This window comes from Halichoerus grypus, chromosome 4 (assembly GCF_964656455.1).
Source record: "Halichoerus grypus chromosome 4, mHalGry1.hap1.1, whole genome shotgun sequence".
NCBI classification, from domain to species: domain Eukaryota; kingdom Metazoa; phylum Chordata; class Mammalia; order Carnivora; family Phocidae; genus Halichoerus; species Halichoerus grypus.
In genome coordinates this window covers 177,773,095-177,793,936 of record NC_135715.1, presented here as the reverse complement: position 1 = coordinate 177,793,936, position 20,842 = coordinate 177,773,095, and the positions used below count along the sequence as shown (strand labels likewise).

Below are 20,842 nucleotides of genomic sequence, written 5' to 3'. Positions count from 1 at the left end.
TATCGCTGGACTGTACACATAGAACATACATAGACATGCCCACTGCACCCTATGTATTATTATAGCTCAGTCTTGGAAACTCTAATTTGGCCTAAACAGAATTTGAATTTCAAGTATTCTTTCCTTTTCTGGCATTTGATTTTGGAAGGCAATCAGGATGGACCTCTTTCTTGTCCATTGCCTTTTGGTTTTGTGTACGTACACATGCTAGGCATTGCCTTTTGGTTTTGCGTGCGTACACATGCTAGGCACATAGACACGGGAACGGGATGCAATCGTATATATCCATCTGATAGTGGGGGCAGGAGCAGGATGGGAGACTTCGTGGAAATTACATGGGCTTTTGTTTTCAGTATTATGTATTTCTGTGCCTGAAAATTTTACAGTATATATCAATAAAATTTTATCACAAAAGATGTTTAAAAGTCTAAAACTAGGAAAAAAATTCTTAATTACCTCCAAGTTGAAATAATCTTTGGCTAAAATCCAGCACCACATGATGCTTAGAACCATTTGAGGGAACACTCGTTTGCAGAAAGTGGGTCTCATGTTGTATCTCAACCATCTCTTTGATGTTGAAGGGAAGCTTTGTCTACTTGTCCGGCTTTTCTTTAGAGTTACCTTTTTTTTTTTTTAAGTTACCTTAAATACACCAGTGAAACCAGAATAATTAGGAATAAATCACCTCATTATAAGTTTCCTTCGGGTGTTCCACTTTGACAAAAAGAAAGCAAAAGCCCAAGAAAATGTAACGCAGGAAGACGAGCTTATTAAAAGCTTGTAGCTATAGGAAATAGAATCGCACACTTGATGACTTAATTTTCTTTCTGCTTCTATTGATCACTTTATTCTTTAAGGCAGGATTGATAGGAGGATGCATCGGGTTTCCAATTATGAGTCCCCACCTTAGAGAACTGAGCCTGTCGAGTTACCCAGTGATGACTCTTGTCCCTTCTCCCCCATTAAAAAAAAAAATGTCACTTCCCAAGGCTGATAAACAGTGCTTGGTGATTGGTCCTCAATGGATCACTTTTTAGAAAATGAAATGTCAACCCCTTGCCCTCCTATTGATTCTTCTTTAGTGTTGGCCATAAAGCTGTCATGGGAAAGGCTGCCTGGAGCCAGGTAGCTGACAGGCTTTGCCGCGGCTGATGCACACTCAGCTGATTCTTCTCTGCACGCTGGCTGTGTGCGCTGTCACATTGGACTACAGATGTTTAAATGTGACAAGAACAGGTGAAGAGAGAGAAGACAGGTAGTGCAGACAGAAGTCTGGTCCCTGCTTTGAGTGCGAGTACAAATGAAAGGTGGTAAACGGCACCCCAAATAATCTTGCCAGCTCTCTGGGAAGGCAACAAATGGAACACTCTGGGCTGGAAAATGATAGGGCTGCTTCTCACCCTGTGGAGCCTCAGAAGGTTGAGACAGAGGGATCCCTTATCAGGTGATTCCCCTCCAACTGAGTCCCACCAGGGAATGGAGTATGAGTTTTTTTTTTCAGGAGTAGAGGACAGGGACCCACACAGTGAGAAAAGTTTCAACCCTTCTGATTACCTCAAAGAAAAATCTGTCTGCTGCTAATTTGTCATTTAGGAAAGAGGAAATGGCCTCAGGCTCACAGCTGGTATCTTGCTAGATTTTTTTTTTTTTTTTGATAGCAATTCTTTCATTTATTTCATTATATCTTCTTTATACTGAAAAGCCTGAGCTAAATTTAGGCAAGCCAGGGTAATCTCCATTTTTTTCAATGAGAAGAAAGCTTTTTCCTTTTGGCCAACTTGGATGTGTTGTAAACATTTGGGGATCTCAGTGAAAGAATCCAACTCCCACATTTATAAATTTTATTTATATATTTAAAATGAAATACAAAGTAAGTTGACTTAAGACCCATTTTATGTTTTTACCACCCACATTATGTTAGGCAAATTCACTTACTATTTTTTTTTTTTTTTGAGAGAGCGAGAACAAGAGCGGGGGGAGGGACAGAGGGAGAAGCAGACTCCCCCACTGAGCAGGGAGCCCGATGTGGGGCTCGATCCCAGAATCCTGAGATCATGACCTGAGCCGAAGGCAGACGCTTAACCGCCTGAGCCACCCAGGCGCTCCAACAAATTCACTTACTTTTTTTTTTTTTTTACAAGCATCTACAATCAGTGTGCTCCTTCATCCCTTGACGTGTAATTCAGCTTTCTGGGCACACAATTGTACTTGCTATTGGGTTGTTCAAGTGTCACACCCCTTGTACTTACGTGATGCTGTCCCTAGAAAGTTTATCCCAAACCATGTCTGTACATTCTCTCAGTAGCATATGGCACCACGTCCCCATACTCCTGTAGGTATCTATCTGTGGTCTCCACTGTGTAACCACTTTATTGCTTTTTAAAGTGATTTTGAAAGGACTGTTAACAGCGACATCATAAAATGCAATGATAAGGTCATAACCTCCGGGACTAATGAACGAATGCGTTACATTTCCCTGGTCCCCAGGTTGTCCCAAATGCGATTAATCCCGGTTGCTCGAGTCCAGTGTGTCTTCCCCAAATACTATTCTATTGTGCGAGAAAAACTTTTGAAAGGACTAGAACATAAGACGAGTCTCTCATTTCTAAAGCACAGTTTGGTGATGAGAGACAAATATTGCCTGAAAACCAGGCATAGAGGATTGCTACTGGGTTTTTGTTATGTCCGTTTATGTTAGGGTACAATTGTACCCGTTTTACTCGAATTAAAGAAAAAGAAGTGAATTGATTTTAAGGAAAAAAAAAATGAGGTGGTTGTGGTAAAATTTGTGAAGAAGGACACAAAAGACCCCGGTTCAGGAAACTACCTCATTCTCACACTGGTACCTTCTATACCGGGGACCTGGAGAGCAGGTTAAACAATGACCTAAACCAAGGTCACGCAGCTAGTTAGTTGCCTGATCGGGACAGAAGCCCAACTTTCCTGACTTCCAATACTGGCACAGATGATTCTAATGTCTTCTGAACTGAAAAAACGGATCTATATCGAAAGTCCACACTGACCATACTAGCGGACCAAAATTTCAGGAGTCTCCTCGGTGCCACTGGTAGCCTTGATAATCTGTGAATTGCCGTACCAATCGAATGCACACTATAAAGTCAGACTTTGTGAGTTGGTTTTCTCTTCGTCTGAAGCTAAGCTTTTCCACTTTGGAGCTAACTGTTCATGTAATGCGAAAACAGTTACCATTCAGTCTGTATCCATCTTCCCTGGTGTCCTAATTGGAATATTATGATCACATAAGAATGAATACACTCCAATGTTAGCCTAAATTGGCTCCGATGAAGTCATGTGAATTCATACAATTAGGGGGCAGATGGTACTGCGGGAACATTTCTAAACAACTTGCGTGCAATTGTACGGTTCAGTTCCACCCATTTCAAAATGTTGCTCGTGAAGAACATTTAGACATCATTTGGTGCAAGAACAATGACAGCTTAAGGAAGGGGAAAAGAAGGATGGCTTCTATGAATCTTCACGGGTGATGCCATTAAACGCTGGAAAGGGTCCTCCTGGAGCCGTGCTAGTTATTACATTGCTTTATCTTCTTTAATCTGCACTTTAGCTGAATAAATTACTTACCTTTTACTAATTAGTTTTGGAACAGTGAACCACATCAATCAAATCCATCCACTTGATCAAGGAAAGTTAGTATTTTAATAAAAGCGGGGTTTGTGCTGGGCCCCTGCCACGCTCCCCCTCCAGTGTTTTGTTTGTGTTTTTGAATAGTCAAGGTGCCAGAAGGACACATTGTTTGGGAGGGCAGCGCTCAGGGCTCACGCTGTTCCTCCACAATGCCTGCTAATACCCTGATTCTGTCCCCCTCTGACCCAAGCTGGGGAGGGCTCAGCTCCCACTCACAGCTTCACCTGCAGGGGAGGCTCTTCCCTCTCACTCCTGCAGATGAACGGTCTCTTGCTTCCTTCTGCAGCATTCACTAACAAACCATTCCCCTCCCACCCTGTTTTAATCAGCTTGCCCTCGAGTCCCAGTAATTAGAAAATCTTCCACAAAGGTTTCCTTCTGCCATTCAGGTGATCCGCCCGTGGAGGTCAATTTAGAATTAGCCCTCCTTTGGGCCGTGTGGCGTCCTCCAGCCTGGCTGACCAGCTTCAATGGGCTTTCTTTCTTGGGACAATAACGGACACATTGTCCTCCCCTGAGCCAAGGAGAAAGGGTCATCAGGTGACAAAGGTAGAGCGGAGCTTAGGCATTTTAGTTTCCAATGTCTTCTGAAAAAGCTAATAGGCTACCATTAGCGTTTGAACAGTGATTCCTTGTGTTTCTTTTCTAGCATTTTCTGTACTCCTGGAGGGTCCTGTCCCCCAAGTAACACTGCAAATCAAGAAGTTTCTTTAAAAATAACACCTTCACCTCGTGTTTAATTCCTCCTCCTGTGTTTAGAAGTCTGAGGAGGGGATGGGCGTGTCGGCCCAATAGTTAATGATCCCTGCCATTTTGCATTTCCTCTGGCTTCACACATATTTAATGGATGACAGATAACTGCCCTCCTGGGCAGCTGGAGGCCGGAGGCCCTTGTTTCTATTGGTATATTACAGGGTCTTTGACAAACTCGATGGCATTTTAAAGTTGGTACCAAAGCTCTCCTGCTCAATGCATTGTTTTGCTTCTCTAAAGGAGAGACATTCAAATCAGTATTGGAGATCTAAAGTGGTTCAAGAGATATACTTGTAATTTTAGATAATGCTTTTAGGAGCTCTGATAAGATACAATCGCTCAGGCTGGCAGGACCCTATCACACCCCTGGGACCCAGCCACGCGTTTCCCTGACATAAAATCTTGTTTTCATAGTTCCTGACCTTACACTCTTATATTTCCTTTACAAGGGGAAGGGGATGGGGAGGGGTGGAGGGGACTACATCTTTCAGACAAAGGTTTGGTTTAAGGATATTTCAACGTGTTTCGTTTCTTTGATGAACCAGTGGATTCTGAAAGCAGCGGCATCCAGTTTAAGTTGATTTAATGATATAAAATGTAGTATTACTTATAATAATCTCATCAGAGATCTTGGTGTAAGTTCATCTGTACTATGAGAGGCATGTGAGATCGCGAGCAGATCAGGGCAGGCGCACTCCTCTCCTTGCTAAGAGTGCCGTGGGGCAGCCGCGGGCTCCCTGCCTCACGTGTCCGGTGGAACTGAGTGTGTGTCTGTCTGCCTACTTCCCCGGGCTTGCTGGGAAGATGTAGTTAAATAAAAGACAGGATGGCTCTTTAAAAAGTTAAAAGCAAAGTAAAAAGGCAAGCTATTATTTGGGACTGCATTCCACCCACTTGGCGGTTAACTCGAGTGACTGAATCACAACCAAGCTGGTTACTGCTTCGTAAATAGTCGGGGGAGGGCACGATAATGTGTCCAGAGCACCTTGGAAAGTTAAATGCAGTGTGAAAGTGCAAGGTATTATTACTTGCAGGGCAATGATACCCATGGAGGGTCATCTGCAGACAGTCCGGCGGGATGTGGGTATGGCGCTGGGGCTCCTCTCTGGTCGCCCCTAACGGCCCTGTCCGCTTCTCTGCTGTTCTCTCTTCTACACGATCATCCCACCCTTCTCTGCTTGTTCGGAGTTCAGGGGTTCAGGTTTCCAGAATCTGATGGGGCTGCACTGTCAGGATGCTCTGTGGCCTGGAGGGGATCTTGGGTCAGCTTCCTCATCTGCAAGAGTCTTGGCTTACCTCGTCTGTGAAGCTCCTAGAAAACACGAGAGGAATGCCAATGTGAACTTTACATTTTGGACAGAAACATAAATGTACACATTTTATTCACTTATTTGGCCTCATCTTCCTAAACTTTAGAAAGCTGTAGTACCGAGTTGATTTTTCGATTCACATAAGTGACATAAACACATACACGTATATATATGCATCAAGATTATTGTTTTAAGATTTATATGTATTCAAGATTTCTGATTCCCAAGACTCTTACAATACCCAAATCTCATTTCTTTCCTTTTTTTTCTCCAGAGAGGGTGAGGGACAGAGGGACAGAGGGAGAGGCAGAGAGAGATCTTTTTTTTTTTTTAAAGATTTTATTTATTCACTCGAGACACAGGGATACAGAGAGAGAGAGAGAGAGAGAGAGCACGAGCAGGGGGAGAGGCAGAGGAAGAAGCAGGCTCCCCACTGAGCCAGGAGCTGGATGTGGGGCTCGACCCCAGGACCCTGGGATCATGACCCGAGCCGAAGGCAGATGCTTAACCATCTGAGCCACCCAGGCGCCCCAGCAGAGAATCTTAAGCAGACTCCTCAGTGAGCATGGAACCTGACATCAGGCTCGATCTCACAACCCTGAGATCATGACCTGAGACGAAATCAGGAGTCGAACGCGCTTAGCCAACTGAGCCATCCAGGCGTGCGCCCCGCCCCCCCAACCAAATCTCATTTCTTTATGACATTTAGAACAGAATGCCAATGGTGAGACCATACACCATTTCTTTGGAAAGAGAATTCAGCTACAAATGGAAACTTCTCATTTTTACTCTTGCAGGTTTTCTGCGAACTCTTAAGGAACGTAATCCAGTAAAAAGCAAATATTTACCTTTTAAATTTTCATTAATAATTTAGGAGTTTGTAAACAGCAGCTGAAACCAATAACCACAAAAATATTGTTTTAAGAATATCATCTAATATGATAATGAGTCTTTTGTGGTAGTGGTTACTGTGGTTATAGCAACAGGACTGTTACCTATCAATACCAGGAAGTGAATACTGTTGCCATTTGATTTCTGCAGAATTCACCCATGGAAACTTACTTTAATTCAGATTATGTATGGGAAAATTAGCCAGTCCGTCTTCAGTAAGATAAATTTATTCTTGAGATTTGAAATTATGTTATAAAATACTTGCTTTATCACCTCAGTTTAGTATTGTGGTTAAGAGCAGAGACCCTGGGTTCTGACCGCTTGTGCTTGAAACATCATTCGCCACCAAAGTGACAGTTATTCACCTTATTATTTTACTTCCCATAAACCTCAGTTTACTCATCTGTGAAATGTGCACAGTGTATTTGCCTGACTTATAATATGGTAGCAAAGATCTTATGGCATACAATTTTTGAAAATAATTGTGTGGTTTTTTTTTAATTTTTAATAGACGGAGTAAATACAGTAAAGCTAAACAAGAAGCAGATGAAGAGAAACATTTGAATCAAGGTACAAAAATTGGATTAAAAATAATTTTATTTTTAGAGCATGTCTCATGTTTTCAGTTTAGAAATGCCTAAATTAAATTCACGTGACTATTAATATTATAGTCCTCCCATGGAATTTTCTAAATAGTGGACTTAAGGGTATCCAACCAAAATAAGTGATTTGGGATTGTTTCAAGTGAGACTAAAGATGGGGGTTGGGGAAACTCCTTTAGAGTCTTCTTTTCCCTTATTTTATTCTCCACCCTGAAAAGTATTGGTCTTGCTGGCTCATTTTTGTAGGTGGGTGACAAGGCTTAACAGGTCAGTTTTTCTTGTGTTACAAGATAAAATTTGGGTGGAAGAAAAGAACTTCCAGGAATAAACAATAATTGCTCCAACCCCAAGAATATTTGCTATGGCATTCAAGACTCCTAATATTTCTTCAGTGTACTCTGGTTATTTGGGGGTCAAAGAAAATATTTGAGAACCGGCCCTAGAAGACTTGAGCAAGATAGGAGACTCTCAAATGGACAGTGGTTGATGCCTCTCCTAGAGCACCATCCAGTAGAACCTTCTGAGATGGTGGTGGTCTCTGTCTGCATCATCCAGTACACTAGCCAAGAGCCACATGCACTATTATTTGAAAAGTAGCAAGTGTAAATGAGAAAGTGAATTTTAAATTTATTTAATTTTAACTAATTGATACTTAAATAGCAACTTATGGGTAATAGCTACCCTATTGGATAGCACAGGGAGATAGAAGGAAGAGAGAGACCAGGGGTAGGAAGAATCATCTTGAGAAAGAGTTTCTTGGCTACAGCATATAAAGTGATAAAGGATATGGGATATCTGACAACCTTCTATTTATTCACCTTGTTTTCTTTTCAAAACCATATTTTTAAAATTTGCATGTGGTATATATTTTTAAAAACAAATGACTTTTTTTTTTTTTTTTGAGATGAGGACAAGCCTGACAGTTCTGGAAAATCAGGGATTAGGTCAACTAGTGCCCTGCACCCTCTCTGTGCCCCAAAGCCCTAGGAGCTCTAGTAGGGAAAGGAGAGTTCCCAGTAATTACTAATGCTTCTTGTACCAGACATCTCTGGGCTCAGTGCTCACATTCTGAATTTAGGCTGCAAGTTGACTGTGGCATTTGGCTGAATTACACTTCCTGGTATTCAAACCATTCACAATGAGGCAACAACATTTTCTTCAGCTGAATCTGCCAGATGAACTTCAATGTCTTTACTAATAGCACCTTCTTTTTAAAGCAGAATAAAAGTGCAGATCCAATACAGAGTTTATATTCTCCAGTCAGCTAGCTGGTATTATCCCTCTTGTCTATTTTAACCTAGCTTTAATCTTCATTTGTTAATTACTGGTCAAATGCTTAATTGGTCCAGATATTGGGCAAAATGGGGCACCATGTAGACACGGCCAGTTGAGAAAGAAAGTTCCAGTTATCTTCCCAAGAAAGGATAGCTGGAGATGGTGGGTAGGAAATGAGCAACTGATCTGGACAAACAGTATTCAGCCAACACCTTCCCAGTTTTGTTGTAGAGACTCTCTTTTCCTCCATGGGATCGCTGTTTCTCAGATTTCATCCTTGAAGTGTGAAGACATTCCAGGAAGTCAGTAGATCTGTAGCCTCTTAAGTAGCTAACAATTCTTTGTTTACCCACTAATGAAAACCAGAGCAAGAATTTAAACATTTTCGTATGTCTATGCTAAGTATTTTTGTCATGCCGAGAACACTTTTTGTACTGAGTATTTTTAGACCTGGACAACTTAAGTTTATTGGTGGTTTTTGAGAAGTGTTCAGCCATCCTATCACATGTTTATTGCTTAGGTGTTAGAACTTACGTGGATCCCTTTACATATGAAGATCCCAACCAAGCGGTTCGAGAATTTGCCAAAGAAATCGACGCGTCCTGCATTAAGATTGAAAAAGTCATAGGAGTTGGTAAGTATCTGAATGTCTCTCGATTAAGCCTATTTTCTTTGTAGATATTAACTATACATATGTAGATTATACAAATGTGTATGAATGTATTGTATATACGTGTATATATGTAAATATCGGTGTACATGAAATTTCCTTGATCTATGTAAAACATTAACACAGTGCCCAGCATATAAGAAGCACTCAACAAATGTTAGCTATTACTCTTTCATCTTGAATGTGCTTCTGGTCCATAGTTGATTCATTTTTCTCTCCCAAAGGTGAATTTGGTGAAGTATGCAGTGGGCGTCTCAAAGTGCCTGGCAAGAGAGAGATCTGTGTGGCCATCAAGACCCTGAAAGCTGGTTACACAGACAAACAGAGGAGAGACTTCCTGAGTGAGGCCAGCATCATGGGACAGTTTGACCACCCGAACATAATTCACTTGGAAGGCGTTGTCACCAAATGTACGTGGGTCGCTCCCTTTACAAAGCCAAGTGAGAAGTTACTGGCAAATTAAACACACATTTTCTTTCCAGGGAAATGACAGATGGAGCAGACCCACTGATTGCTAATAGGAGGAAATCAGTGCAGGACAAGTCATTAATCTTGTAGTCAGCTCTCAATGGGTCTACGGTTTAGGCTGATTCCCTATTTCCAAGGCAGCTTGTGTGAGATTTTAGGGAAATTAATATTGCAGATTTTTGGTATGCCTCGCCATCTTTCAAACCTTCGCTAGACCAAACTGATTGTCACAGGGTAGGCGCAAGCAGATGGTAAGCAAAATAAAATTTAAGTACTTTTCATATAAACCACAACAAAACCTCGCCACACCTTGTGCTTGAAGCTTCAGCTCCAGATGCAGGGAGTGAATCTTGGAAATCTTTATTATATTGGGCGATTTGCTTGTCTGCTCTGCCTGATTTATGGCTATTGCTGTTCAGCACCTATTTACAGTAACACCTGGATGAACCTTCCCTTTTTTTAGCCCATTAGCATTCGCTGAGCCTGTGAACCACGCTTCAGTTAAAATACGACACAGCTCAACAGATGCATTTTGTGAAGCAAACCCTGAATACATCTGTAAGGCTGGCTAAGACCAATTTATAAAGCACCACATGGACAGTTTAGCTGAAGCCGTTGCTATTGAACATGGCTCTGTTCCAGGAGCTGTGGTACCTACTACTTGACTACAAGTCAAGGATCTTGTAAGCCCCGGGGCTATGTCTCCAGGAAGGCCAGGGTTCCTCTAACTTGATTCAAGGTGCCTATGAGAAGTATCCTCAATCAGCGTGTGCAGAGTGGGTGAACTGGGGGCGCGGACGGTGGAGAGGCGAGGGGAGGTTAACGAGTCAACTTTGGACACGCGGTCTGGGGCAGAGCGGGGAAATGAGACACAAGAGTCCATGACCTTTACTAAGAGAAAATAAGGAGGTTACTGAAAAGTGAGAGAAAGTGTACGTTCACTCAGAGGTCCTCGAACATATATCGGAATTCTGGAAAACTTGTTAAAATGGCTTCCTGGACCACATCCTCAGGTTTGATTCAGCAGGTGGGGTGGGGCGGTGAGTTCGCATTTCTAAAGAGTGGGAAGATAAACCAAAGCTGCGGTTCCTTAGGACCAGACTTAGAGACTCCTTGGCCCCATGACCAGAGACGTGCCCGTCAGCGCTTCTGCTCACACGGCACGAGGTCTTGACTAGTTGCTCCAACTGTCAGTTTCCTCATCTGTACAATAGAGATAAAAATAGAACTTGCCTCAGAAGGTTATTTTGGATGAAATATTTCCCGTATTTAGCATAATGCTTGGCAAATTCAAACAACAGAAAACTTCCCTAAGTGTTAACTGGTATTATTATGTCCTAAGAAGAACATCTTTCCCCATCTTCAGAATCCTTCAAAAACGGAACCTCGGTGCTAAGGGTATATAATTTTCTACCTAAGGTGAAGGCTATAATTAGCATAGAATAGCTCTATTTGCTTTTTAAGATTAGTTTTACAGACAGGATATTTTTCTGTTGCCCGTGGCCTTCAGGGCTGCCCAGAGTCTTTCACTACTTTAATTGAAAGATAACATTCTGTTTAAATACTTCTGCAGGTCCATTTTCTCAAAAGGAGGCTCTGTTCAGCTTGGGGTGTTTTTCCTGCTGCAGACAGTGATTTTCATATAGCACCTCTGCAGAAGAGAGAAGAAACAGGGGATCTTTGTATTAAAGTCCCACCGCGCCTCTAAAACCCGTAGCTGTTACAGCTGTAACTGTTATAAACGACTGGATTCATTTGCATAATGCAGTTGTCACTGAATTAAAATGATTTAAAATTTCCACCAGAGGAATTGTCCCCCTCCCCCCACTCTGGCCTTCCCCACTGCACCCCTGCCTGTTGCAGGGGGAGAGCCACATCCATCCATGAGCCCAGCTGAGACCCATTTTATAAGCCCCTCTGCTTATGGAGACATTCATCTTTATTTCTCTTGGAGAGCTCATAAAGATTCTGACAAATGGATACTTTTAATAAACAGAAGAAGGAATGCAGAAAAATTACAAAGATGGTGCCAAACGTCAGAGGAGGGAGGTGTGAGGGTGCAAAGGTGACGTGGAAGCGTGTGAATTCATTACCAGCAGTTACTTGAGTAACTTTTTTAATTGACGGGGAGACTATAAATTCTCTCCACTACTCCCCTTGCCCCCCCCCTCATCTTTTGGATCTTCTACTCTCTTATCCACACCTCCAGAGGGATCTGGTGAAATTGGAGTAGGTGTTGATGCAAGAGAGTCAACCTTTCTCATTAGTTGACAAAGTATCTTTTGATTGAGGCCGGTTCATTAAAACTCATTTAGATGCATTTGCTCTGTCAGTGGCCACAGATGTAGAGGGTAAAAGAATCTAAAACTAAGAGCTGCTTATGTATTATATTGAGGGAGGACAGAAAAGGTGTAGAGAGACCACTCCCTGCATCCAAGGGGAGACACCGGAAGTGGTTTTTGTTCATCCTTTGATCTACACTGAACTTTCTGGTTTTTCTGTGAGTTTTCGTTCATCACTGAAAATAAAGTCTCCATGGTATTGTTTCCTCATCCAAAAGTTTTACCTTGGAAAGATTTCTTAGACATGGCACCAAACACACAGTGGGGAAAAAAAAGAAAGGTAACTTGGACGGCTTTGAAATGGAAAACTTCTGCTCTTCCTAATTTGTCCCTCTGAAATGAAGACATTTCCCCTCTCCCCCACATCAGAAGAGGGTCTGTTCTGGGTGGGAAAGGTATTAGTTTAGAATAATTACAGGAACTTTTCAGCAGTGGCATATCCTAGTCCATTTTTCCCGACTGAATGTCTAAGTCCAAACATTCCACAAGTACAGCAATGAAAGTGAATATTTTTGATTTATCAAGCTAGCATTTTATTTTCCTCCCGGGGAATCTTTTATGTTCTCTTTGCTTTAACCCATCCTTTAGTAAAATATGGAGGATTTACGTTCCCACCCCCACCCCTCCCACAAATACCATTTAGAAAGAAGGAATATCAGACCTTGAGGCCATTGCCAGCAATTAAGAAACTAAAGAATGGTTCTTATTTCTTAAGTTCCTCAGAACACCAAAGTGAAATGAGAGGATTGTTTCCCCTCACTTCTCCCAAACCTTAAAATAATTTGTTCTCTTTATGGGGGTGGGGGGAACAGGTGAGGGGGAGCAAGAATGTTCTAGTACTGAATTAACTTTCTGTCTCAGATGAAATAATTTACTGAACCTTTTCTCTGAATTTTGTTGTTTGTTGTTACTGAGGTTGTCAGCTTAAGGGAGTAAATAGAATTAAGTTTTTTTTATAGAAAGGAAAGGGAAAAGCAAGGATATAGCTCCTGACCTGAGCAAGGCAGGCGGGCGGAGGTGGGGGGAGGGGGCGGTTAATATTGTGCAGGCTTGAGCTCTAAGATGTGTCTGAGTCATGACGTATTCGGCGTAGTTACTGCTCCCAGAAACTTGGGTTTCTCTAAATAAGTAAAAAAGTTTCTCTGTCCATTGATTGCTTTAGCATCACACAAGTGGCTCTTCTGGGGACAAAATAAATTAATTATCCTAAAGATTTTTTTCGCCTTTACACAGGCCTGCCCATTTATCTTCTTCCCCTTTTGCTTGAGAGAGCAATTATCTGTTCATGTGCTCCCTGGATACCGGAGGCCACTTTAGTTAAAGACCTTGTCAACAAGCCACCCAAAGGGTTAACCTTCCAGATGGAATTTAAACCTACCCGTCCTTTTAATATTTCATTCCTAGCTCCCCACAGCTGAGGCATAAGCTTGGCTTGTTTTAATTAAATTAGATCGCGCAAGACAGGTGTCTTGGCAGTAAAATTGTGCACAGCCCATTTTTATCTCATTAACTGCAGTGCTCATCAAGGGTTTTGTGTTTTTCTTTCTGAAAACTCTAGGTAAACCAGTAATGATCATAACAGAGTACATGGAGAATGGCTCCTTGGATGCATTCCTCAGGGTACGTGACTACTTTATATTAAATCCAAGAATGTTGGTATTTAGAAGACTCTAACAGACTCCTTGTGTCCATTCTGTTTGGTTGTATTCATGGACTTTTTTAATGGGGCTAGGGAAGAAGAGGAGACATAGAGAATGATGTGATCTTTAAAGGCTATTAAATAATCCATGTTCAATGAAGGTAGTATTAGATTTATTCTTGCACTGTAGGGCTGTTTGAGCCATAGATTCATTAGAGTTGGATAATTTCCATCTACCACAGGAAGCAAACCCAGTTCCTGGGATACACTCTACTGAAGAATTAGTGACTTCGATCAGAAAGGCCCGGAAATAATGTTGAGTTTCATTGCATACTTGATACAGATATCGAAAAAGATCCAAGTAATAAATGCTTGGTGAAAATTAATTTGGCCTGATGCTAATGAGATTGTTTCTCATTCCTTTCCTATGCAGAAGAATGATGGCAGATTTACTGTCATTCAGCTGGTGGGCATGCTTCGTGGCATCGGGTCCGGGATGAAGTACTTATCTGATATGAGCTATGTGCATCGAGATCTAGCTGCACGGAATATTCTGGTAAATAGCAACTTGGTCTGCAAAGTGTCTGATTTTGGCATGTCACGAGTGCTTGAGGATGATCCGGAAGCCGCTTACACCACCAGGGTAAGGAGGATTTACGACCTCTGGGTTTTGACTGTGATGAAAACTGTTCCTCTTTTCTCACTTTGATGTTTAAGCCCTTTGTGATTTTGTAAGTTTCCTCATCATTCAGAGCCTCTTCATTTCCATGCGTTCATTTTTAAGCCATGTTTCTGAGGGGTTTTGAAACTGCCTCAAGATGTGTGACTACTTTAAAAACTGCAAACTAGAGCTTTGCTTACTGCATCTTTTACACTTAATTTTTCTTCCCTTCCTTCCTTCTCTCCTGTTTTAGATTTCCTCCTTGGTTCTTTTCTATTATTAAAACATTTTCTTATTTTAAACAAGACAGAGCCATGTTCCTAGTTGGTTGGCTACTCAATCTGAGAATGTAGATACAGGATTTATAAAACATTTACACTATGCAAGGATTTTTAGTATCTAATGGCCTTCATTTTACTACTGGTAGATAAGCTGGATTAGGGCACAGTGAAGAGTTATCAGTATACAGTTAATGGCTATGCTATCTTAGCTGGACAATCTGAATATAAGATACTAATGGAATAAACAGAATCATAAAAGTTATTGGCCGTTAGGGCTGGCACTGCTGAAATCAATGGGAAGCAGACAGTTACCAGCCATTTTCCTCCTTTGATGCTCATTTTGCATTAGCAATCCTAAGCACTGTTTTTTGTTTGTTTGGTTGTTTGGTTATTTTTTTTTTTCCTCGTAGGGTTCAGTTTCTTTGGCTCTAGTTTTGATTCTTAAACATATATCCACTTTTGAATTCTAAGTCCATTCACTTAGGAAAGAATGCATCTTTGTGAATGCTAAAGATCTTTAATTCTTTTTCCAGTATTTGGAGAAAGGAAAGTTAAAAGGAGGCTTCTAGAATGATGCATTTACACAGCTAAAACCTTAGCCAAATAGTTAAGGAAGGTAGAAGGCAGCACAAGCATCCTTCTGTATGGAACAAGTAGAAATGTAAGACACTGGGTTTTCAGAGTAAACTCCAGTGAATCAGTGAAATTTCTAATACAATTTATTGTCTTGTTTAGTAGCCTTAGTAAAGCAAACTTTCAAATGATGTTCTCTTGAACAGCTTGAGGGTCTGAATTCAAGTTAAATTAATTTCCCCAGATGAAACCTTAAGAAATTTGAAACTCAATTAAAGGTGTTTACCTTTCACATAAGCATAATCAAACAATAGATATTTGAGGCAAAAAAACCAAAACAAGAAAACAGCATTTTAAACTTTTCCTGAGTAATATTCAATTGCTTTACCATTTTTGCAGGTGCCCTCACTCCATTAAAGACAGTAACAGCTCTAACATCTGGTATTTGGCTTTTGCTAAGAGCCTATGTAATGTATTATCTTCTAACCATGTTAAACATGTTTCTCATGCTATATAAAAGTAGGATCACAGTGTGGTGGATAGAAATTTTCATATTTAACTTCCGTAGTTCATGATTTCAGAAGCAGTATTAAATATTGCCTCTGTGTTGCTGAGTGAAAGAATCCAACAAGAAGTCAAAATGAGTATCCACGGCACATCCATTGATATACCATGATGACATATGCATTTTGTAAAAGCCGAGATTCCCTTTCTTCTACAATATTGCCTGAAGCAGAGCTCAGGTAATAGGTAGACGTTTTAAAAATAATTAAACAGATTACTTATTCACTTCCCTGTGACTAAAGAAAACATATGAGGAGAAGTATCTCAACCTAGAAGACTAGTTAAAATAAACAAGTCTCTTACTGTTGTTTGGAGAGCTATCTCAGGAATGCTGTTGTCCTGCTTGGCAAACAGTAACAACGTTCAGTGACTGAAATGGCACATCAGTGATGTACTTAGGGAATAACTTATGGCTTGAATGTTCACAGGGTGGCAAGATTCCTATCCGGTGGACCGCGCCAGAAGCAATTGCCTATCGTAAATTCACATCAGCGAGTGATGTATGGAGCTATGGAATCGTTATGTGGGAAGTGATGTCGTATGGAGAGAGACCCTATTGGGATATGTCCAATCAAGATGTGAGTCTTTATGTTCTAAAATATATGTCTTTGCATTGAGATTCAGGAAGGATCGCATCCGCGTATGATGGAGTGAGGGCTGAGCTTGAAATGATACACGAAATGCAAGATTCTCAACACAAATGCATGTAGTAATCTAGTTAAACCTTATGGTCATGGATTTCAAGGCCTGAAATTACATAGCTTAAATGGGATAGTATGGAAGACAGATTCAATAGATTTATAGATAGATGCATAGGTGGATAGACGAGTGATAAGGAACGGTATTTTACTTGATTAATGCTCAAATCCATACCGAAACAAAATTCAACTTTGAATCTTAATAAAATACAAGGGTATATGAAAAACACAAATTTCACATGTGAAAAAATTGACACCAAAAGTTTATTGGGAGAAAACTAGTGAATATTTTAAAGCTGGCATAGTTGTAATTAGAGCTTGCCCCTTGAGGACTCTAAAATAAAGCTTCACTAAATGACCCTTTGTAAATTATGCACATCCCTTTAAATGTACCATCTGGACTACTTCGTAAGGGAGTATCCACAATGCCTGCAATTTTAGAAGAGCATTCAATAATGACACTAATAAGATTCCAGAGTAATAAAATTTAATTACAAACATCTCCAGTGCAGAAGGGGAAAAAAACAAAAACAAAAATCTTAGACCAGGGAGTCCTCCCAGAACACTTATTAGTTACTTATACGTGCGAAGTAAAATATTAGCAGAGAGTGTTTACAAAGGCATGGTATTTAATTCATCAATGATAAAAATTATAGTTTGGAAAAAAATCTTCTTTTACAAAATTCTCTCTGAGGTGGAATGCCCCCTGCCCATCTGCCTTGTCCTGGACCAACAGGAAGTTGCAAAGTCTTGACAATTAAATGAAGAACCAGGTGCACTCAAGAAATAGGATGCTGGTTGCCTTATCAATAAAAGACTGTTCAGAGCTATAGAGAAGCTAATGCACTCCGTGTCTAGTGGGGCAAAAAAGAATTCTCTAGCCAGATTAAGAGGAATGATAGTGTTAACATTGTGTTATCTGTATGTTACAAAGAAAGGTTCATAGCAGATAGGAAGAAAGCCAGCAGCTAGCATAACTGATAGGTAATTGCAGGCTGGGAAAAAAAAAAAAAACAACTATAGAGGTGAGTGGTATGTAATCTATTGTTTGGGTGTGATTGTGTCACAGACACCTTCCAGGTCCTACCTTGTAGCAACATTTGGTTTCAGATTAGAGACTTTCAGAGGGACAAAAACAACCTACACGAGCAAGTAGTGCATACGTTTGCTCTTTTAATGATTTGATACTTAAACCTTATTTAGTTGAGAGTCATGACCAAATGCTCATAAAAGCAGAGGATCTAAAGATGATGTCCATTTTCCTACCCTAAATATTTTCAGGCCTGCAGTTTTGACAGTTCTGTATTCTATGAAAACAGTTTTTATTGTTTTAAACTTTCAATTGTCTGGCTGCATCCATGAAGAACATCTGAAGCCATTTCTCTCCCCCAAATAATATTGATCAGTCATTCACATGTATTTGTCTCTGTTGGGTTCTGTGTAGAACAGGGATCAATAGGAAATGTAACCGGGGAATTACTTTCATCAGAATTCATTTGGCATATGGTGAATAGAATCAAAATAGCTATTGAAAATATGGCAGACTTACCAAGTTTTTTGTTTGTTTTGCTCTTCAGCCCCCTCCCCCCCAAAACATTCAGCAGCAAACTGAGAAAATATGCTTTGTTAACCCACAAGCCATCTTCCAAGCTGGCAGTGGAGAGGGAGCTAATGAAAGAGTACTAAGCAGTCTGAGGGTTTATAACAAATTGTGTTACCCTGGTGTTAGCCCAATATTGCTCTCATTCTCATCAATTCAATGTAAAATGTTTTCATCAAGTCTAGAGTCAACACCATGCACCTGGAAAGATAAAAGAAAGTCAGAAGATCAAACTGACTTAATGTAATTGCTAGAAGTAAATAGAATAATGTTTAGTAAGATAGCATATAGACGTCTACACTAGAAGGAGTGGTAAATAGTACTAATATAACAGGATGTTGGCAAAGATACATGGGAGAAAAAGGATCAGAGGGCTTAACAAGTCACAGGATGGTGGTTAAACTGTGTGCTGGCTAAAAAGACAATAGTCATATTGATACATAGAAACTGGATCCAACCAAATGAACTGTTTTCTGTTGAAGACCAATTGTTGGACAGTAAATAAACCCCCCGGCAGGGTGAACCCAATGTGGTCATTGAGATGGGTACAGCTCTGGTTGTTTCACTGACAGTTACCATTTTGGTAGAGGAGAAAAAAAAAAGCAAAGCTGATTTAAAACAAAACTTTTAAAAAATCTCCAAACAAGGGGCGCCTGGGTGGCCCAGTCGTTAAGCGTCTGCCTTCGGCTCAGGTCATGATCCCAGAGTCCTGGGATCGAGCCCCGCATCGGGCTCCCTGCTCGGCGGGAAGCCTGCTTCTCCCTCTCCCACTCCCCCTGCTTGTGTTCCCTCTCTGGCTGTGTCTCTCTCTAATAAATAAATAAAATCTTTAAAAAAAAAAAAAAAATCTCCAAACAAACAAAAGCACATCCAGAATTTCATAGGAGCCCCATAAATACTGCTGATGAGTAGCCAAGAAGTTATGAAATAATTCCTCTCCTTAAATTTGGCGTGAGTCATACGATATTACATTACTGGGATTCACGCCCTGAAGAAGGGGGGCTTAGCAAGATGCCAATAAGAAAAAATATCATAATACCTGTGAAGACAGATTAGAAAAATTAGAATGAGAAGAAAGACTGTTGAATGGTCTGCTTATGTCTTATTAAGCAGGGAGAACTCTGGGCAATAAGAGAATTATCATCTACCATTATAACTTCTTTCCTTAATTGTGTAAGGATCCCCTTCAAAATGTGAATGCCCTAAAAAAAATTTGTTTGTTTGTTTAATTTTCTTTGCTAACACTTTTTTTCAAATCTACTTACTAACACTTTTTTTTTTTAATTTTTTTTTTTAAGATTTTATTTATTTGACAGAGAGAGAGATAGCGAGAGCAGGAACACAAGCAGGGGGAGCGGGAGAGGGAGAAGCAGACTCCCTGCCAAGCAGGGAGTCCGACAAGGGGCTTGATCCCAGGACCCTGGGATTATGACCTAAGCCGAAGGCAGATGCTTAACGACTGAGCCACCAAGGCGCCCCTTACTAATACTTTTTAACAGGGTCAATTGACAGCCAACTGAGACCAAGGATGAGATATAGGATTGGTGTATTGGTGTGTTGTGGTCTTCCAAAAATAAAAATGGTTGGGCATCTGGAGGGTTTGAGGAGCGTGCTATTTTAGAGAGTGGTAGTGTCTTCTGGATTGGGAGGTCTGGAAGGTGGGCTCCTGTATTTGACCCATGAGCTGTCTGAGCAAGAGGACAGAGGCTTAAAATGATACAAAGGGACTTCCATCTTGGACGAAACTATTAATGCTTTTTTTTTTTTTTTTAAGATTTTATTATTTATTTGACAGAGAGAGACACAGCGAGAGAGAGAACACAAGCAGGGGGAGTGGGAGAGGGAGAAGCAGGCTTCCCGCCGAGCAGGGAGCCTGATGCGGGGCTCGATCCCAGGACCCTGGGATCATGACCTGAGCCGAAGGCAGTCGCTTAACCATATGAGCCACCCAGGCGCCCCACTATTAATGCTTCTTAAGGAAGGTCTTTAACACTAGGTTAGAGTCTCTTCTGCTAAGAGGGTTTAGCTGCTGCTGGATAGGAGAAGGGGGAGGGTCATTGCCATGTGATCTCCTAGGGCCAGGCCACCACCAGGTTGTTGATATGATTATGTTCTAACCACTTGGGAACATTGATTAATCTTCCCTTTAGAATTTCAGATTGGCAATTGCCTGCCATCTGAAAACACCGCGTATCAGCAGCTGGCTTCCCTGCCCTGTTGCCGGCAATACTCAGCTCCAGCAGTGGCTTCTGTGAAGACATTGGTGCTGTTCTCATGCTCAAGCTTGCTGGCAACTGAATGTACCGGGAACTTGCCTGTCAGGAGGGTAGATCTCTAACAACAGCTTCCCTGGCAGCTTATGTATCATTCTGTTGTCTTTGGTAGGTGATTAAAGCCATTGAGGAAGGCTATCGGCTACCCCCTCCCATGGACTGCCCCATTGCACTCCATCAGCTGATGCTAGACTGCTGGCAGAAGGAGCGGAGTGACAGGCCGAAATTCGGGCAGATTGTCAACATGTTGGACAAACTCATCCGCAACCCCAACAGCTTGAAGAGGACGGGGACCGAGAGCTCCAGGTCGGCCATGCTTGCTTAATAGTGATGTATGAAAGGATACATTAGAGGTGGCAGGCGAGTGCTGGCTCCCTGGAATTCCTGCCTATTTGTCAGAGGCCACTGCACAGCTCTCTGCAACCGGGGTGGCTTCTTTCTCAGTTAATGGAGTATGTATGATGGTTTTGCTCACCATGTTGAGGAGCCTAACACCTGTCAGGCCTCGAACAGTCATAAGAAAAACAAATTTAAAAAAACAGAACCAAAATAACAACAAAAACAAACCAACAACAA

The 20,842-nt window shown here is 41.2% G+C and overlaps 1 protein-coding gene across 3 annotated transcripts in view; it reads left to right on the top strand.

Moving 5' to 3' along the window:
* Positions 1 to 20,842, top strand: part of EPHA4 (EPH receptor A4) — a 144,321-nt gene that overhangs the window by 110,615 nt on the left and 12,864 nt on the right. For all 3 annotated transcript variants that reach the window (XM_036098677.2, XM_036098676.2, XM_078071352.1), the window contains exons 10-16: positions 7,132 to 7,190; positions 9,018 to 9,131; positions 9,392 to 9,577; positions 13,536 to 13,597; positions 14,050 to 14,259; positions 16,124 to 16,273; positions 20,379 to 20,572. In XM_036098677.2, coding sequence (XP_035954570.1) covers positions 7,132 to 7,190; positions 9,018 to 9,131; positions 9,392 to 9,577; positions 13,536 to 13,597; positions 14,050 to 14,259; positions 16,124 to 16,273; positions 20,379 to 20,572 — 975 coding nt within the window. The remainder of the gene's footprint in view (positions 1 to 7,131; positions 7,191 to 9,017; positions 9,132 to 9,391; positions 9,578 to 13,535; positions 13,598 to 14,049; positions 14,260 to 16,123; positions 16,274 to 20,378; positions 20,573 to 20,842) is intronic.